Consider the following 18,192-nt stretch of genomic DNA (forward strand, 5'->3'; position numbering starts at 1 on the left):
TGGCATATAGTGCAATTTGTTTATTATTCAGAGCTCTGCTCAAGATGGCATTAGGGACCTAGGAGTGTGTGACATTGAAGCCTTCGTGGCTATAATAAATCTATTCTAAAGTGAGTAGGGACAAACGATGGTGGTGCAGTGGGCGCGGAAAGCAGGTCTTTAGTTTGGTGTCTAATCGGCCTGGACCTTTGTTGAGTATAAACTTCATGTTGTAAGCAACAAGACTCCAACGACACTAGGCCAGTATAAGAAAATGTGTTGGAGTCTTGCAGGGCTAGTGAGACCCTTGAAACGTCGATTGTGCTTATTCATACTCAACAAAGGTCCGGGCCAGTTGTCTGTCATCAAACAAGTATTGCACAAATAAAATACACCAACCTGAAGACCTGCTTTCCGCACCCATCGCACCGCCACCATACGTCTCTAACAATGGTGTACCTTAACGGTTGCTCGATTGCTCGGGGTAAGCAGAAAATGTGTCAGGCAGCCAACCATGCAGACTTGCCTGCCCGGCTGGGCAAGTATATTTCTATCACCAATCAGCAATGTTTCCAGCATCCTATTTGCTGAAACTAAACTTCTTGCGTATGGCATTGAGCATCGATGCCATCAAATAAATAAATAAATAAATTTGTTGAATCAAATCATCTGCTGAGGCATAATCAAAACGAACTTTGGAATAAAATGGCTGTCAGAATAACCAGAAATAGGCTACATTTTTTGTTATAATTGTTATCTCCACTCTCCATGCTCTAGAAGGTGTTGCTGTACACTCTTTTGATTACCCAACATAACAAAATTTCACCATTCTTGGAGAATGTACTTCTGATTTGTGGTTGAAAAAACCCCACAAACTGAAAAAAACATTTTAAATAGAACTTTGTATACTACCCTAATTCATTAACTTTTTTCGCATATGAAAGCGCAAATTTCAGTGCAATTGAATTTTATGTACCATTATATTTTTGGGGTGAAGTAAAAGCCACATTGGTTGGGTTGGCCATTTTCAGAGCTCATAAAATGTATGCAATCAAACAGCATTAAAAAGTAATAAAAATAGTAAATTATTTCACAATGAAAGCAATACCAGTTGAAGATTGGAAGTTGAGTTTTACTGAGACATCATTAATAACTTTGATACAAAAAATTAAATTATGACTGACATGGTACATAAGTGTACCTAATGAGGGAAATTGTGCTTTATTTTTTTTTCTTTCATTATCTCTCTTGACAGAGTGGGTGAAAAGTGCATGGGAAAAAGATTTCACAGACATTGATCCTCTTAGTCTGGAACTAGAGAGCGACTTGGGTGAAAATGACTACTACATTGAGAGTTTGCACAAAGTTTGCAGTGTTTTTGACACATGGATTCGTGAGAAAAAGGGCAGCAGAGAAGAAGGTATGGAAACAGCTAGAGAAGATAAAATGCCACATCACAATAACTTTCTTTTGAACATATAAGAGGAGGCATTGTGATGATCAGGGAAAGTCGGAGTTATGGTGACTTTTTTTTTGTATAGCTTGGGTTGAGTATGTACATGTATATGTGCATGGAAGTACTGCATTGTAGTTTGTTGTACTCAGGGTGGAGGGCCGCATCATATGAGAGAAATGTTCATGGGTACGGCATAACATATGAGTCTTATAAGTAAATCAAGGTGAGGGTATATCTTGAGGGCTGGGTACTTGGGTTACACTTCTATTCGTATATCGCCTATTAGTGTGTTAAATTTTTTTTTTTAAGATCAGATCGTCTGTGCTATCTTGTAACTTTTTGTTTTCCTTTAACGTGTATGGAAATGTTATTCTGAGTTAAATGCAAAAAAAAGTTATCTTTAAATCAAATCTTCACAAAAAGTGTTTGGTCTTATTACAGCAGTAATTTAAAAATTGTGTGTTTCATTACAATCAGGCTTCTGGACTGTCTTGGTGGAGAATGACCTGTCTTACAAGAGTTTCACTGCTTTTCTGGCCTATCTGATGGAAGTTGGACATAGGGTCAGACATCTACCTTCATATCATTCTCATTCATCATGGTTTTTTTGCTTGTGTTACATGTCAATGTTAATACTATCAAGTCAAGACCACATACAGCATAATGGTGCACAAAATGAAATTTTTAAGAATTGATGCTACAATTAACCCAAATAAACAGAACAAAAAATCAATAAAAAAATATAATTTTGGCCAAATTGAACCAGTTCAACCTTGTTAAATTTTGGGAGAAGGGGGTGCACAAGTAGAGTCATTTTTTTTCCCTGCTAAAATGGGCTCATTTTATCTATTTTATTTTTTTCAGAGGGAGGCAAACAGTCATCAGCGAGAAGCAGGGTTACTGGCAGCTTCAAATTACTTCAAGCTGGTAACTGTTCCAGGTAAGCTTTAAAGATTTTTTCAGTGCGAAGTAAGGCAAAGTATTTTGAGAAATTGTAATGTTCAGTTGGAGTTTTTTCCTCATAAGTCATAAGGTTTGGTATATGCAAATATAGCAAAAACTCAGTGCTTAAGCTTTTCATGATAAAGTTTGATTTGTATGTTTTCAAATAGTAATATTTAAAAACCTGTTTTCATCATATCAGTCACGTTCCACCATGACATAATCACATCCTGTTGTATAGCATTGTACAGTGTTGGGTATTTCGCCGAAACTTTCCATGATGAAAGCGAGATGTGGCTGTATAGAGTTACTTGAGATACTAAATTTTTACATTAACGAGATAATGCAAAACTTAAGTTGATGCTACCCCAAACGGAGCATCAACCTTGGAACACCCCCTTTATACTGTTGTGCTTACATGTATGTAAAACCTTACCATAATACGTGCAGTACTTTTTGAAATACCACTAGACAGGGTTGGTATCTCAGTCAATACAGCGTGTATTGAGGTGTTTGTTTTCTTCTTGCATACATGAAAGCCACAATATCACAATGAGAATGTTATGGGAATGTTTCATTTCTGAAATTTGGTTTGTATTATTTGGACTACTAAAAATCCCTGTGTATATTGCCACTAAACTTTCAGTATCTCTAAATTTAAGAAAGATTACCAATAGATTATCCATAAAATTTGGTTTGACAGAAACTGTTTTATGAAATTAATGCAGAGTGATTTTTTCATCTGACAGTAAACTTTTCCTCTAGCTTATATAACTTCTATTTCTTTTCATTATATATTTGCTTGTTGACTGCAATTGACAAGCCAACAAGAACCCTATATGTTTTGTTGTATTCATGCCAAAGTTATAGAATATAAATTGGTTCAACGGTGCTATTCTTCCTTACATACTCATGCGCTCTTTGTTTGAAGGTAGTGGTGCTTTTAAGCTGTTCCACCCAATGCTGTTTCAAAGAGGCATGGATATGCTGAAATCCTGGACTAGTCTCAGTAAGACCTTTGTGAATAGCACATTATTTCTATTATTATTATTATCAGTTAATGTTATGTAATTGAGGTTTGCTTTATATAAATTCAGTTGATTTTTTCCAAATATGTAAAAAGAAATTCCATGCTTATGAAATGAAAATTTTAGTGTATAAAAACCTCAACTTGATTGTTTTATTACGAAGTATACTATAATGTCAGCTGTGAAAAAACCTCAGATATTCTGTATGCTTACCTTATTGTCAGAGAACTCAGTTTCTCTGGATTTGTTGAGTGTGCTGTATTGTAGGTTCTGGTCAGAGGAAACGCCAGGCTAACATCTCCAGTTCCCAGCTAAGCAGTAAGGAGGGCCGTGGGAAGAGGGCAAAACGATCCACAATCACTCATGACCCTGTGGTAAGCCTGCATGGCAAAGCATTAAGCACAGATTCTCCTGTTAAAAAGCTGACAACCATGTAGTAACCCTGCTTTTAAGTTGCAGAGATTTTGAGTGTCAAAACATAATCACCCTCTTCTGTCATCTTGCCGGCAACCCAGGCTGAGCAAAAGTAACTGATCCTAAGTTAACTCTACAGGACAAAAAGAAAGAAAAACTCCTGACTGACCTACCCAGCTTTAAGAACAACGGCTTGTTACCTGCAACAAACAACTTTTGAGTGAAGGCTTAAATGAGTAATTATTTTTAATACCAATTCTGTCATTGTTTGCCAAAAAAGTGCAAATGATTATTGTTGGCATCTGTTAATGTTGAAGTACAATGTTTGACTTGCTGGCCATGCATATCGGTTCATTTTGCTTCACTTGTGAACTATGACATTTTGTTTAGGTGGAGTTTAGTGATGAGGATGAAGAAGGAGATGCTCTTACTGGAGCTGAAATCAGCCGCATCAAGAAGGCCATTCTATCCCTCCTCAAGGTGCTGAAACACTGACATGAGAAACCATTTAAAGGTTTTCATACAGCAAAAGATAATGTTTGTCCTAAACAAAACTTGACTTTTGGGGGAAATAAAGATCATAAAATATTAGTGTAGATACTGGAACTTCAGATAGATATTTCCAGTGGGGTATCATCCTACTATTCACACAAACCTCAAAGCGGCTTCGTAAAATCAGTAGAACTCTGAGAATCAGGCTAAGTGCTTAACTTAGTCATGGATGAAGCTTTATATGATTTACATTATTTTAAGAAATGCTGGAAAGAAAATGAATGAACAGATTTAAAGTGAAAATGTGTATTTCTTTGTCTCTATGTTCATGTAGTTATTCCTTTGGAAAAGAATGTATTCTTTGTTTACTGATTATTTCCCAGGATTTTATTCAACTGCTGGAGAATTTCTCATTGAATCAGTCTGATTCATCCAGCCATTACGCTGTATCAGTTTTATCAGAGCTGACAAATGTCGACCCAGAGCTGTTTGATGGTGATTTTGAAAGGTAAACGGCAAGTGTGATTTTTCCAAAATAACAAAATCACCACCCTCATACAAATGAAATATTCTTGAGAAGGGAATAAACTCCAGTCAAATAAATAAATAAACATATTTATTCCTCAACCTTTTCTCTGATGAAAGATCAATTTTTGTATAATTTATGCACATTTTTAATTTGATTTTAGAGACAAATGTACTTTGGCTGGATTGTCCAGTTTCAGGGCTTCACAAAAAGTATAATTTTATCAGTCAACACAGAACAATATGTTTGAATAAACATTATGCAAACAGAGGAAGAGGGTAAAAAATTACAGTAACAATATCTCAGGTCAGGCTTCTACACAGGATAGGTTTATCCACTGTCCAAAACAGTCTTAATTTACTTGTGATTTTAATGCACCATTTCAACCCATAACAAATGATAATCACCATGTATTTCCACACTTCATATGTTGTAAAAGTATGCTGATTGAGCCCACTTGTCTATCATTCATAAATTGACATATACAATAAATGAGTGATTTGGGTCTAACGCCACATTGGCACTATTTCTGCCGTGTTGTGGAGAGAATATATTAGAACCAGAGCCTTACACATGGATCTAAACAATTGAAGTACATATTGATGGAGCTAGAAAAATAGTTAATTTTTAGCTTGACATTTTAGTATTCATATTATATATGTACATGGTATATATGTTGTAGAACCAATCTATCTGGAATGCCAGTGTCTGGTCTGTCTTACAAGGTACCCATTTCATCATGTCTTCTGTATAGTGTAATACCCTGGTTTTATTACTCCCCAAATTATGTACATAATATTGGTGCTATATGTCATAACTTTGTAATGATTCCAACTATGGCATGAACTACATGTTAAAGTGAACATATAGTCTGCCGCTACATATACATAGACAAAATGATTTAAGCTGCAGTTATCACAGAAAACTATGTAAAAAATGCTGTAAAGTTTTGAGAAGATGAAGTTCAGCTGTGGGGATATGGCAGTGATGAACAATTCTCTTCGCGTAGCTATGTTGTAGTAGCCCCTATGAACTTTGCCAATCACTAGCGTTGAAAAACCTGAGGTGATGATTGTTTGCTATTTATTTTGTTGATAAGCGGTGTAGGACTTTTAAAATATTTTTTAGAACATTTCTGGAATTCTACTTTATTAATTAATTCAGCTTTAGTGGCGCACTTTATGTTCGCTTTAAGACTATCGCTGAGCCTGATTCTCTTTTTCTCTGAATAGGGTTTAATGAAGCTGTTATCCCCAGCCCATGGAGAAGTGGTTGCCCTTACCACCAGTGTAAGTATGGATTTGTCTGCTAATGAGAAACAAGGTTTGCTCAAAGCAGTTAATGGTGTTGTGAGAACTTTTCAGAACACATCATCTTGTGTTTATAACTCTTTGCACATGTGTATTCAGCCTAAAATGCTGCTGATGTGTACTTTATTGTGGTGTCCATCATTTACACAGAGATGAAAATTTTCAGCTGATTTTAAAGGGAATCAGGATTTTCAAATTGTCTAATCTTCCACCAGAATAGCGAGAACTAAGCTTTTTACTCAGTAAAAATTAATCTTAGCTAAATTTGATGGAAAAGATTCTCTTCCCTGCCTACAAGTACATATCTTTTGTCACAATTTTTTTTTTTTTTTGGCATACATATTCATTTGATCCCAACCCATATACCCATGTAATGCACACGCCCTCCCTCTTGACGCCGGGGGCCTCAGTGGCTCAGTTGGTTAGCGTGCTAGCGCAGCATAATGACCCAGGAGCCTCTCCCCAATGCGGTCGCTATAAGTTCAAGTCCAGCTCATGCTGGCTTCCTCTCCGGCCGTACGTGGGAAGGTCTTCCAGCAACCTGCGGATGGTCATGGGTTTCCCCTCAGTGATGCCCGATTTCCTCCCACCATAATGCTGGCCGCTGTTGTATAAGTGAAATATTCTTGAGTACGACGTAAAACACCAATGAAATAAATAAATAAATAAAATCTTGGACGCCTATATACTTTTTGGATGGCCCAAAAATATCTGCTTATTTGTAAAGTATGAGTACAAATGAAGGAAGTTGATTATTTCTTTGTGCAGGTGTTCAAACATCTGCTGCCCCGAATTCTCATGCTGATCGGTGAAAACAAGGGCGTGGCAGCTCAGGCTATCCCAAGATCAGTGCTCCTCTGCAAGGACCATGCCATGAATTTTGTGTGGTAATCTCCATAGTAGTTTTCATCACTGTCAGTTGATATCATTGATAGAGCTATCATTTCTCCAGATTCAGCTGAAGTTAGGTTGAAGGTTTTCTTTCAGCATTTAATATCGGTTTATGTTTTACTGAAAACTTTGACCTTGACTTGAGTTTCTCATTAAGTATTAGATGATTCTGAGAGTACTATTCATTTTATGCAAGCATATAGAGGTTTGTTTGGAAGGAAGGTTGATATCCTAGTGCAGAAAAAGGGTTAAAATACAGCATTCTTTCTCCACATTTTCTACCCAGATACATTATTGTTTTTGTTAAAGTTAAATAATCATTAGGAAAACTCGAATCAGCATGCATAAAATTACTTTCACTTTCACATTAATTCATGTTGTCACTCCTTAATTCCATTTACTCTCCAGTTTTCTCCTAAAAGGGGCAGATGAGTCTGTTGTATCTGTGGTGAGAATTCTCCTCCAGCATATGTGTGCCAAGGTCCCTGATAAAGCAGAATACAGAACCAACGTAGCTCAGGTACACTGCTTGTAAATGTCACATACCTAACACTTTTGTTTATTTTGGTAACTCTGCATTCAACCAAAACTGTGAACATTGCGTCAGATGTGTGATAATATTATTTCATTTTTTTGGCAAATAAAACCATTAAGAATAAGTTAAAATTAAACCATATTTTTAAGCCAGATGTTTTGATAAATAAAGAAACTTTTAGCTGATGCATGTAATGTAATTTGTCTTCTGTTTGCTCTCCGATCATCCATCTCGTATAGTTAGGTTAGAATTAGCGAGTCATTGTTTGATGTTGTTTTGCAACCTTCATTATTGCATTAATGAAATGAAGAACCATGATTATCTTCTCTTTTTTCAGTCAGTTGTTAAAATTCTGAAAGAATTGTCTGGAAAACATTATGTTACAATGTTGGAATGGATTTCAAAGTTTTCAAGAAACGGAAAGGTATTTAAATATACATGTATGCTTACAGCATTGATCCGTAGAATCTATTAGTCTTTGACAGTATATTGAAGCCAGATATATAAACGAAATGACAAATCTAAAGTTAAGTTAGGTTCATTGTGAGATGTATATTTTGTTAGAAAGTAAGGTTAACCTCATTTTGTTTTTCTACTAAAATCATACAATCATTTTTCACTCTTGTAGCTGAGTTGTACACTTATTCTTTCATATAGAGAACAACTAATGTTCTTGAGATGCTGTTGCCATATCTTCATGCTTTCATTGTGAACCCCTTTAAGTAATGTCTTTTCTCAAATCATGCCAATCTGTTTTCAGAATTCTTACCGTGCATTTTCCCTGGATGTTATTGGGCTACTCTTGAAAGAACCCATGAGACCACCCACCGGTAAGTCGGTTGTAGAAACCAACTCTAATAATATTCAGATCCTGTTAACATTTACATTAACCTTTATACAAAAGGTTTCCTCACATAATGTAATTTGTGTTGTTTCACTGTACGAAAAATAGAATTATTGCTTTAGTCTTCATGCAGTTTTGTGAAGGTTCTGGCCCTAGTTTTGTACATGCACTCATGTCACAAATACTAAATGAGATGCTTTTGATTCCAGTTCAAACTTTCCAATGTTTTTTTGCTTCTTTTTCTGCAGATGATATTCCTGAAGACCAGTTGATGGTCCTCAAGCAGCGATTCCTCGTAGAAATAGTCCTGGCACGATGTTCTGACTTGAGCCCCACGTACGTCCAACATTTTGTTTTTCTTATTCAACTTTACTAATCAGCTGATAAATTTGTGGGACCCTTGTTGGCTTTTCGACTAAAGCCATGTTCTTGCTGCTGTTGATTAGCACCTGACCAATGAGATCTTGGGCTCAAGCCCAGTTCTCCCTGGTTTGCCCACAGCTGTAAGGCAGGATTTTTTGACACTTCCCATTATTTTAGAAAATCTCTCAGATAGGTTAAGTAATAGAAGATAGCTGCAATCATCATTGTTGCCATGACATCATCTGGCCGGCATAAAATTCTAGTTTTCGTTTAGACTGGAACTTTTACTTTCCAGTAACTTAGTGATGACTTATGAAGGCCCTTCCAAATGCAATAAATAGTTCAGTTCTAATGCATTATTTTTGTGAAATTGTGTTAATCTGCCCCAGTGCCACACTTTCTTTCATTGCTGAGCTTGAATTGGCACAGTGTTAAATGGGGGAGGTCCATAAGGTCACATCAGTATTTTCACCACTCAGCTCCATGTGCTGGGTACAGTATTTGTTGAAAATGGAACACACTGTCCTTTTGATCCTCACTAGGTCACATCTGTATTTTCATCACTTAGCTCCATGTGCTGGGTACAGTATTTGTTGAAAATGGAACACACTGTCCTTTTGATCCTAACCAGCCGAGCTTGAGTTGAGGTCTGTAAGGTCACATCAGTATTTTCACCACTCAACTCCATGTGCTGGGTACAGTATTTGTTGAAAATGGAACACACTGTCCTTTTGATCCTCACCAGCCAAGCTTGAGTTGAGGTCCATAAGGCCACATCAGTATTTTCATCGCTCAACTCTTTGCTGGGTACAGTATTTGTTGTAAATGGAACACACTGTCCTTTTGATCCTCACCAGCCAAGCTCGAGTTGAGGTCATAAGGTCACATCAGTATTTTCATCGCTCAACTCTGTGCTGGGTACAGTATTTGTTGTAAATGGAACACACTGTCCTTTTGATCCTCACCAGCCAAGCTCGAGTTGGTTCAGTTTTGAGGTCCAAAAGGTCACACCAGTAGCTCTCACAGCTTTATGCGGTTCGTACAAGCTTGTGGAGAATAGGTCATGGTGGCCTTTGAACCCTCACTACTCAGAAGCGCATTTACAAAATGGCAATTAAGGACACACATTTTAAGTAAACTCTAAAATCTAAGTGTAAAGTCTAAACATATAGCAGGATCCCTTTGGGTGTTATGAAGGCTTGGCGATGAATAAAAGCCATCAGACAAAAAGCTTTAAGGGTTTTAAGATTATTACCCAGCTGTACTGTTCCTGTATATACGTTTATATATTGAACAGTGTCAGAGCAAGGGCAATTGCTACCTTCGGCCAGTGTCTGACCTCGGGTAGTGTTGAAATCCTGAGTGCTGTTCAGGAGATTGTCACCCCCAAACCTGTTGCCCCTAATGCACCATCTCGCCAGGTACCCACACCCGAGATTGCCAGGTCCCAGCAAGTTACAGGTAAGTCACACACCCTGGCACTTATTGTGTTTGTGGCTTAACACAAGTGCTCAACCAATTTTCACTTCTTGTTATTTAATTTCATCTCTGGCCAATATGAACCAGACACAGTACTCAGTCAAATTAATTGCCACAATATGGCTGAAGCCCTAATTATTCACTCACTCGGGATAACTTTTGATAGGATTATCTTCCTTAAATCAAGCTCCGATAGAAGCAAATTTCTGAGTAATATATAAGACCTTGGCTCTTGAGTTAATGGAGAAGGTCGAGGGAAAATAAATTAATGGGTAGTGTCATTGCTCTGTTGGCATGATATATTGACAAAATTGTTAATGTCTTCGTTTTTCCAACTTTTCTCGGAAAATGAAGCCCCTGTGCCTGCCCCAGATCTAGAGCCAGTGAGTGATGTGACAGCAGTGAACCTCCCTACAGAGCTGGCCCAGGACACCCCTGCTCTCAATATCCCCACACCTGCTGGGGCTAAAAGAGAAACACCTGTACTCTTTGACCTGCAGACTCCACAAGTTAATGTTTGTACGTAACACCTTGTTTTATTTTGACATTTTTTTTGTTGGTTGTCTACACAACTTGATCAATGGTAATCCAAAATTTGACATGAATAACAAAGTTAATAATTGAAAAAGCCTCAGTTTTGTGGAGCACTGAAAATTTGATTTAATATTACTTATCAATTTGTTGTTAGTAATGTAGATAATTATGCTAACATGTGGGCATTTTTATTCACAGTGGGCTAAATGATGGGCATTCAATCAAGATGCTGTATCTGCTTAACGAATCCTTATTTTGTGTGTAGGAGTGTTGTGTAGATGTGGGAGTGACAGCTGTGTTATTTAATTGTGAATGAATCAATGAATGATAAAGTCTTAACATATTTGTTTGTGTACAGGTTTACAGGATTCTGAAGGAGTGACTTCCATGCTGCGGCGGCGCACCTCAGATGAGAAGGTTATGGTGAGGAAAGCTGCATTACAAACCCTGGAGAATGCTATCAGACTGGCAGGTCCAGCGTATAAGTTACAGGTAACACAACGCGGGCAACCAGTAATTAAATATTATAATTATTGTAAATTATTATTGCTGTACCTTATTAATAACTACAGACACTCTCTAATTGAGACATACTGGAAGCAAGTGGGTAGATCATAGAACTCACCCATGAATTGCTCACAACGGGTGATACTGATATGCCAGCTGGCCCAGCTGGAGTATATGCCTACCCTGGCCTATAAAGCCAGGCTTTCCTGACAGCTTGTACATGGCAACTCACGATATCAATATGCATGCTTGTTTTTTTTTTGTTTTTTTTTGTCACTGATTGTCTTCCAGTAATTCCTACTCCCCACAGAGAGTTCACTATTTAAGACAACAGCCCTCACAAGGCACAACGTATACAGTTTCTGAAAATGCATCCCTTATTATTGAGAGGGTACGGTATGTGATAATTATTACAGGTAACACTGGAATTGCAACCAGTGAGTAATTAGTATAAATCATAGGTAACACTGGAATGGCAACCAGTGATTAATAATTATATTTCACCTAAATTTTAGGTGATACATTTTGTTTCATTCTGTTTGATTCATTCACCTTATAGAGCCACTTGAAGAGGCTTTTCTGAAGTTTGACACATATGTTTTGGCATCAAAAGTATGGTTTTCGGGCTTTTTGTGCTTCGAATGGTGTCATTTGCTGATGCTCTCCCTTGCTGTTTCTGTACCACCCAGGACGTTGAGGTGCTGAAGGACAGGTGTCGTGACCCTGCTCTATCTGTCAGACGCACAGCCATGCAGTCTCTCACGGACCTCCTTAAGATCAGGCCCCAAGACAGACAGCTGCAAAGGTAACTACATTTATCCCGCATCGGACGAAATACCCCATTTTACACTGAACAGCACTGGTCATGTGGGAGACGTGTATATTCCTGTATCCTGCAGCCAATGCCATATGCGTGTGTTGACTAGGGTGGCCTCTGTGGTTAGTGTCAATGCAGCGCAATCCCAGGAGCCTCTCGCCAATGTGGTCACTGTGAGTTAAAGTCCAGCTCTTGCTGGCTTCCTCTCCTACCGTGCATGCGAAGGCCTGTCAACAACCTGCGGATGGCCGTGGGTTTCTCACATCATACTGCTGGTGGCCGTCATATAAGTGAAATATTCTTGAATATGGCATGAAACACCAGTCAAATAAATGAATGTTTACTTGCTTATCTCCCTTTATTTGGTTTTGTGATCAGTAATAATGCTGAAGCGATTCCCCTGATGCATCACCCAGTATGAAGTTTACTGACACCATACATTTCCGTATCCAGTCACTGTCTCTTATTTACAGGACTGACTTTACCTCTGACACATACAGTGAACCTTACCTGTGTTATAACAAGAAATGTTACAAAATGTCAACTTACGGGTCAAATCAAGGATGTTATACTGGAGAATGAATACACATCTCCAGTTGCCAGGACATAAAAAGTATTGGAATAATCCCAGCCTCAGGTGGGATCTTTGAGACTCCTCTCGCCTCTGGTGTTTGTGGAGGAGGAAACATTGTCAGTATTGTCACCAAACAGCAGAGGTTCACTCATAGCTCATCAGTTTCCTCCACTTGCTGTATGAAAAAAATTAACATGGTATGGTTACTTTATAAGGTGATTACTGTATTTCTTTTTTTCTTTAAATTTAATTTGATTAGTTTCTTTTCAGAAAAACTTAAGTGTTGACTTGAAAAGTATCATTTTAAAGCCTTTATGTTCTTCTGTAAGTGCATGTTTATGTACCAGACTAGGTGAAATACAGTATTTTGTGATTTCTTGGTTTAATTATTTTAAACAAAATAAATAAAAGATAAATATACACATAATTGCTGCAACATAAGACTTGGATAGAACCAGTCTTAGTTTGCCATCGCCCTATAATGGTGACAGTATGGACTCCTGTGACAAACCCTGGTGAATGTGCTGTGTTGTCAGTGCCTGGCTGGACGGTGTGTTACCCATGGTGATGGACAGAGAGACTAGTGCCCAGGAACGCTGTCTGGAGACCCTGGAAGAACTGGTGCTCCATAACGTTGTCCCCTTTCACAGGTATAACCTGCATTTTTGTCTCAGAGAGATGACATACCATAGCAGTTGGTTGTCATAATGGTATGGAAGCTCAAAACATTTTTTTCTCAAACTATTGTACCTGTTACTTGGGCTACAAAGACTACAGATATTAAAATCAAATGAACCCCAAATGCATTTTCTGTATAAGAAAGTGACTTGTTTTTCTGCTTTTGATTTGTGAATTATTATTTAAATTATGTCTAAATCTGTGAAGTTTAACTTAAAATTGCCGTTGTATCTTGTAACGTCCCCCTGACACTTCCTCAGTACGAAAGATTAAAGGTTAAGGTCTGGTGTTGATGATGGGGGAATTACAAAACCTGGATTTCATAAGGATTAATGTAAGAAGATAATTATGTCTAAAATATAACACTTATACAGTTTGTTGGATAATGGAACTGAAAATATGGCTGTAAACAAAATTTACAATCCAAACAAAAGGTGCACTGGGATCCTGAGCCATCTGCCATCTCTAGCCATCAAGGAAGACAACAAAGTCCTACTCATACACAACGCCTACATGGCCTTGGGTTGTATGTAAAACATTGTTGTGTAACTTACCATGTAGAAGAGACCTGTCCACCCAACACACTGTGAGCCTGTCTCTCTTCATGAATTACATGCCTGTGTATCTTCCAGGACCAGTTCAGCTGACTATGGCTTGGTGTGGGACTTGTTGGACATCATTGCTGGTGATTCTGGGGTGGAGCTCAGGTAATTGCTGAATCATATCTTTTTGTCAATAATTGTTTAAAGAATGATTTTGTAATTGGATCGATTTATGATACATGTTCTACCAGTTGATATACATATATATGTATACACTGTTTGTTTCCCTCAGGAGGTTCCTACAGAAAGCCTGTCAGCACTGGAGTCGTGAAGGAAAGATTAAGTCTAGCATGATCAACTCTCTCAAGACTCACATCAACCAAGAGAATGATGCAGTATGTATATTACATACATAGCTGTGCACAGACTTAACTCTGCATAATATGTCCCTGTGTAATGCTTTGGATTAGGTTATTCGAATAAATGATTACAAAATGGAATCACAGAAAAAAAGGCCTACATGATATTAGCAGTATGCAGACAAAGGTGATATACATCTTAACAGAATATGGATGTTTTTCCCCATTGTGTATAATTGTTAGTTTTCTACCATTTTTTTTTTTCTCCCTCTTGGCTTTGACAGCACCCAAACCTTATGTCACTTTCTCTATATTATCTCATAGTAATACGGTCCGATCATTAAAGACACGTTCCCAGTCTGATCATATAGGGATGGTGTGGATATACAACAAAGAGGCTTTGCCCCACTGTGTCACACAGCATGTACGGAACAATAAAAAACAAGATGAGATTTTAACCTTGTTTTTAGAAGCATGCCTCCATGCATTTGGTCATGCATGTTTTGTGGTTTCAGGGAGCGTGGCTTCTGCTGGCAGAGATAGCTCCATCCTGTACCAAGTTCAACCACGATTTTGTCCTGGACTACTGGAAGAAAAAGGCCCGTGTTTGTGAGGGTAGATAACTTTTCATGTAACATTACCTTTTTAATTTCACATTGTCTTACATGTGAGTTTTAACAGTTTTTATTGCCCTGATTTTCTCCGACCATAAGGCTGACCTCCATCTCATGATGAACAAATGACTTAGATCATCAGTAAAATAAGCAAGTTAAGTTATAGAGCACAGCAGGATATGCAAATCTTAAAAATTAGTATTTGCTGTGCAGGTTATGTTGTTCCATGAACTTGTGTAAAAACAGAGAATAATGCAACGATTTTTTATTTATATATATATTTTTTTCTCTGATGAAAACAGTTATGGCTTTACCATCCTGTGAAAACAATATTTGCTTCATGTATGTGTATATTGTATGCTTTAGTATTGTTTACTGGGATTTGTTGTTGAATAGTTTTTGACCATAGCACCTTAGTTTCTTAACCATTCATGTGTGAATAAAACCTTGTAGTAAGCTCTAAACTTTGTTCCATCTCATATGTCTGTGTTTTTAGCTTCGCAGTACAGTACCTGTCAAAGGGTCCTCACTGTCCTAGGTTACATTGCACCACAACTCACGAAAGATGACAGAACAGAGCTTATAGGTAGGTAAAGCAGAGAGATTTCAAGTGTGTGTGTGTATTTGCATGTGTGTGAGGAGGAGGAGGAGGCAAGGGTGTAATATTTAATGCACTGCAGGGAGATTTACCTCTGTTCAGCTTACAGTTTAATATAGTTATATGAATCATTCAATCGGTAGAGGGCTTTAAATTCAAACATTTTATTTTGAAAATTGGCTTGCTTGTCTTTTCACAGAGTCTATATTTTCATTGCAGATGATCTGAAAGCAAAGTTGCTTGCATTTCAGTTCCCTCCTGAGCTAGTGGCTGTAACTGTCTCTACTCTTTGTAAGGTAATTTACAGTTTGTCCCAGCTCTGCCTGTGCTGTCTGTGGTTCAGATCACTAACCCTTCCTCACATGCTTTTTCAGCTATGGCTTTGTCAAGTGTTGTATAAGGAACAAAGTGGATCCAGTAGATGACCCTCAAACTTTAAAAATCAAACAAGGAAATCAACTGTTTTGATAGATTTGTTTGATTTTGTTCTTTTCTCATAGATCTGTATGCGAAAATAATCATTTAATTTATTTGGTTTAAGGATTTTGTTTCTGAATATTTTTGTAATATTTAAGAAAAAGTCACATTTGCTGACTGCAGAAGTAAATTGAAAGAAAAGTATATTTGCACAGACAGGCAGTTAAAATCTTTTTAGATTTACTGAAACAACAGCTCATGAAAATGTCCTGCAATATGTCTATTCTGTGCTTTCAGCTGTGTGACAGTGAAGGGGAAAGTGTGAGTGAGAAGGAGAAGTGGTGTACAGAGCTGCTGTTTGCTTCTGATACTTACCTGTCTGATCTGATCCTGGATGAGAACCAAGGTATGTCATCTCGCCTGACAACTTCTCTTAAATGAACAGAAAACTAAACATTAAGTTATTGCAAAGCTTGAAGATTGCATCGGAAGCAGTTTGAAAGTGGTATGTCTATCGGTCGGCTGTCCCAGTTCAAAAGGCTTTGGGATGCTAGATGGTTAGAGATACTCTGTAATCGCTTTACAGAGTTTTATTCTTAATGCAGATCCATTGTTGTTTTGTGTGATCAACAGTCTACAGTTTACTTTTGATACCATACCAGCCGTATTGCTTCCAACACCACTGCTAAACCAGGCATTTTTGGGGTGAAGGAAAAATCCATACTTTATGAGCTACTGCTTCCTTTTTTCTTGCAGAGTGGGTATTAATAAGTTGAAAGATACATAAAAATAAACTGTAGATGTGACTGTACAACAGTTATTGAGCTGTAAACCTTACAATGGATTCAAAGTAGAGGTTGATCTGTTCCATACGTACATGTACATCATAGGGGAGGTAACTCATGACAAACAGCCCAACTGATGGAGACAAAAATGGTGAGAGTGTACATAATTTAGATTGCGAGAAGTTAGAGATGAAGGTGAAAAACCACCCAACTGCTGATTATGGTATACAAACAGAGTGTAGAGTTGTTTAGAGCAACCAATGTGCGAAACTTTAATAATAAGCTACTCAAATCAGCTTTCAGGAAATATTCAACACATTTTCTGAAGTTTTCTGGTTTATACTGTTTATTTTTCTGACGTAGTGGATCTCCCTGATGAAGACAAGGTTGTACGTCACCTGTTCACCCTTGGGGAGATTGCCCAGCTCTGTCCAGCAAATACCCCAAAGAGGGTCTTTATGCTGGTGGAGAGTTTAATAGCAGCTCCATGCATCACTGCTGAAGGTAATTATCAACGCAGTCTTTTGTATTCCTGATAGAAAAGGCTTACTGTCATGTCATTTCTCTCATATTTTGTATTGAAATATTTCTGAATGTTCAGTGCAAAGTACTTGTATATCATAAAATATAAGCGATTCAAAGCATTTTTCTGCAATTTCATGATATCCCTTTTTCATATCAATCTGGTAATCTGACACAGATGACATCTGCAGTCTGACATGACTGAAGCAGGTTTCAAACATCCAACTTCATTGGTCAGTAGTATAAATTTCCGGAAAAATTTATTGATATACTGCCATTGAGGGCTGCAAACTATATGTTCCCACTGAAAATCCTCCATTTTTAAGCCATGGAATGAGCATTGGTTGATCCTATTATACCCTCACCTATTATTAAGTCACAGCCTTGAGGGTAGAGTCCATGGTTGATAGTCATTGGTCATTTGTGCAGATTCCTGTGACAGTCAGGACAGTCAGCCAGAAGGAAGCCCTGAAGTGTCCCCCACAAGCTCCCAGACAGTCTCAGACTACCAGAAGTCACAAAGTTCGCGGGCATCACACGCCTCCCAGATATCACAGGGTACCCAAGCTTCGCGCTACAGACAATCCACACAAATCCTTTCACAGTTCCGAGGATCAAAAATGTCTTCAAAAATTCGGGCACATGCCTTCATTACTCTAGGTAAGCCTTTTTGTACTGAAAGATGACAAATATTCACTTCAGAAATTTTTAGCGGCAAAGGTCATGTGTATAGAGGAGACCAGTGTTTTCTGATGGAAATGATTTTCTTTTTGGCCTTGATTATTGTGTGTATATTTGAAATCTGCATGTGTCACAGCGTGTGACTATTTTCCCTTGCTTTAAAATGTAGTGTAGTGCTAGATCATCGCTGATTTAATGATTTGCAATTTTAAAATAGCACATGTGCTTTTGAACCTCTGTGCTTCTGTCATGTTTAATTATTGCCCTGAAAACTTGAAAATCACATATTTGTTTTGCAAGATTTA

At 37.8% G+C, this 18,192-nt stretch overlaps 1 protein-coding gene across 1 annotated transcript in view; it reads left to right on the forward strand.

The window, feature by feature from the left end:
- The window catches only part of LOC135467369 (condensin-2 complex subunit D3-L-like), a 31,142-nt gene that overhangs the window by 644 nt on the left and 12,306 nt on the right, over nt 1-18,192 (forward strand). The window contains 27 exon segments of the mRNA XM_064745141.1: nt 1,235-1,399; nt 1,913-1,998; nt 2,300-2,375; nt 3,309-3,386; nt 3,673-3,779; nt 4,210-4,299; nt 4,695-4,819; nt 5,520-5,562; nt 6,070-6,126; nt 6,916-7,034; nt 7,447-7,558; nt 7,911-7,997; nt 8,334-8,403; nt 8,666-8,753; nt 10,078-10,241; nt 10,614-10,778; nt 11,152-11,285; nt 11,990-12,105; nt 13,228-13,341; nt 14,002-14,076; nt 14,204-14,306; nt 14,786-14,885; nt 15,381-15,470; nt 15,702-15,778; nt 16,197-16,305; nt 17,048-17,188; nt 17,636-17,866. Coding sequence (XP_064601211.1) covers nt 1,235-1,399; nt 1,913-1,998; nt 2,300-2,375; nt 3,309-3,386; nt 3,673-3,779; nt 4,210-4,299; nt 4,695-4,819; nt 5,520-5,562; nt 6,070-6,126; nt 6,916-7,034; nt 7,447-7,558; nt 7,911-7,997; nt 8,334-8,403; nt 8,666-8,753; nt 10,078-10,241; nt 10,614-10,778; nt 11,152-11,285; nt 11,990-12,105; nt 13,228-13,341; nt 14,002-14,076; nt 14,204-14,306; nt 14,786-14,885; nt 15,381-15,470; nt 15,702-15,778; nt 16,197-16,305; nt 17,048-17,188; nt 17,636-17,866 — 2,922 coding nt within the window.

This window comes from Liolophura sinensis, chromosome 6 (assembly GCF_032854445.1).
Source record: "Liolophura sinensis isolate JHLJ2023 chromosome 6, CUHK_Ljap_v2, whole genome shotgun sequence".
In the NCBI taxonomy this organism is placed as follows: domain Eukaryota; kingdom Metazoa; phylum Mollusca; class Polyplacophora; order Chitonida; family Chitonidae; genus Liolophura; species Liolophura sinensis.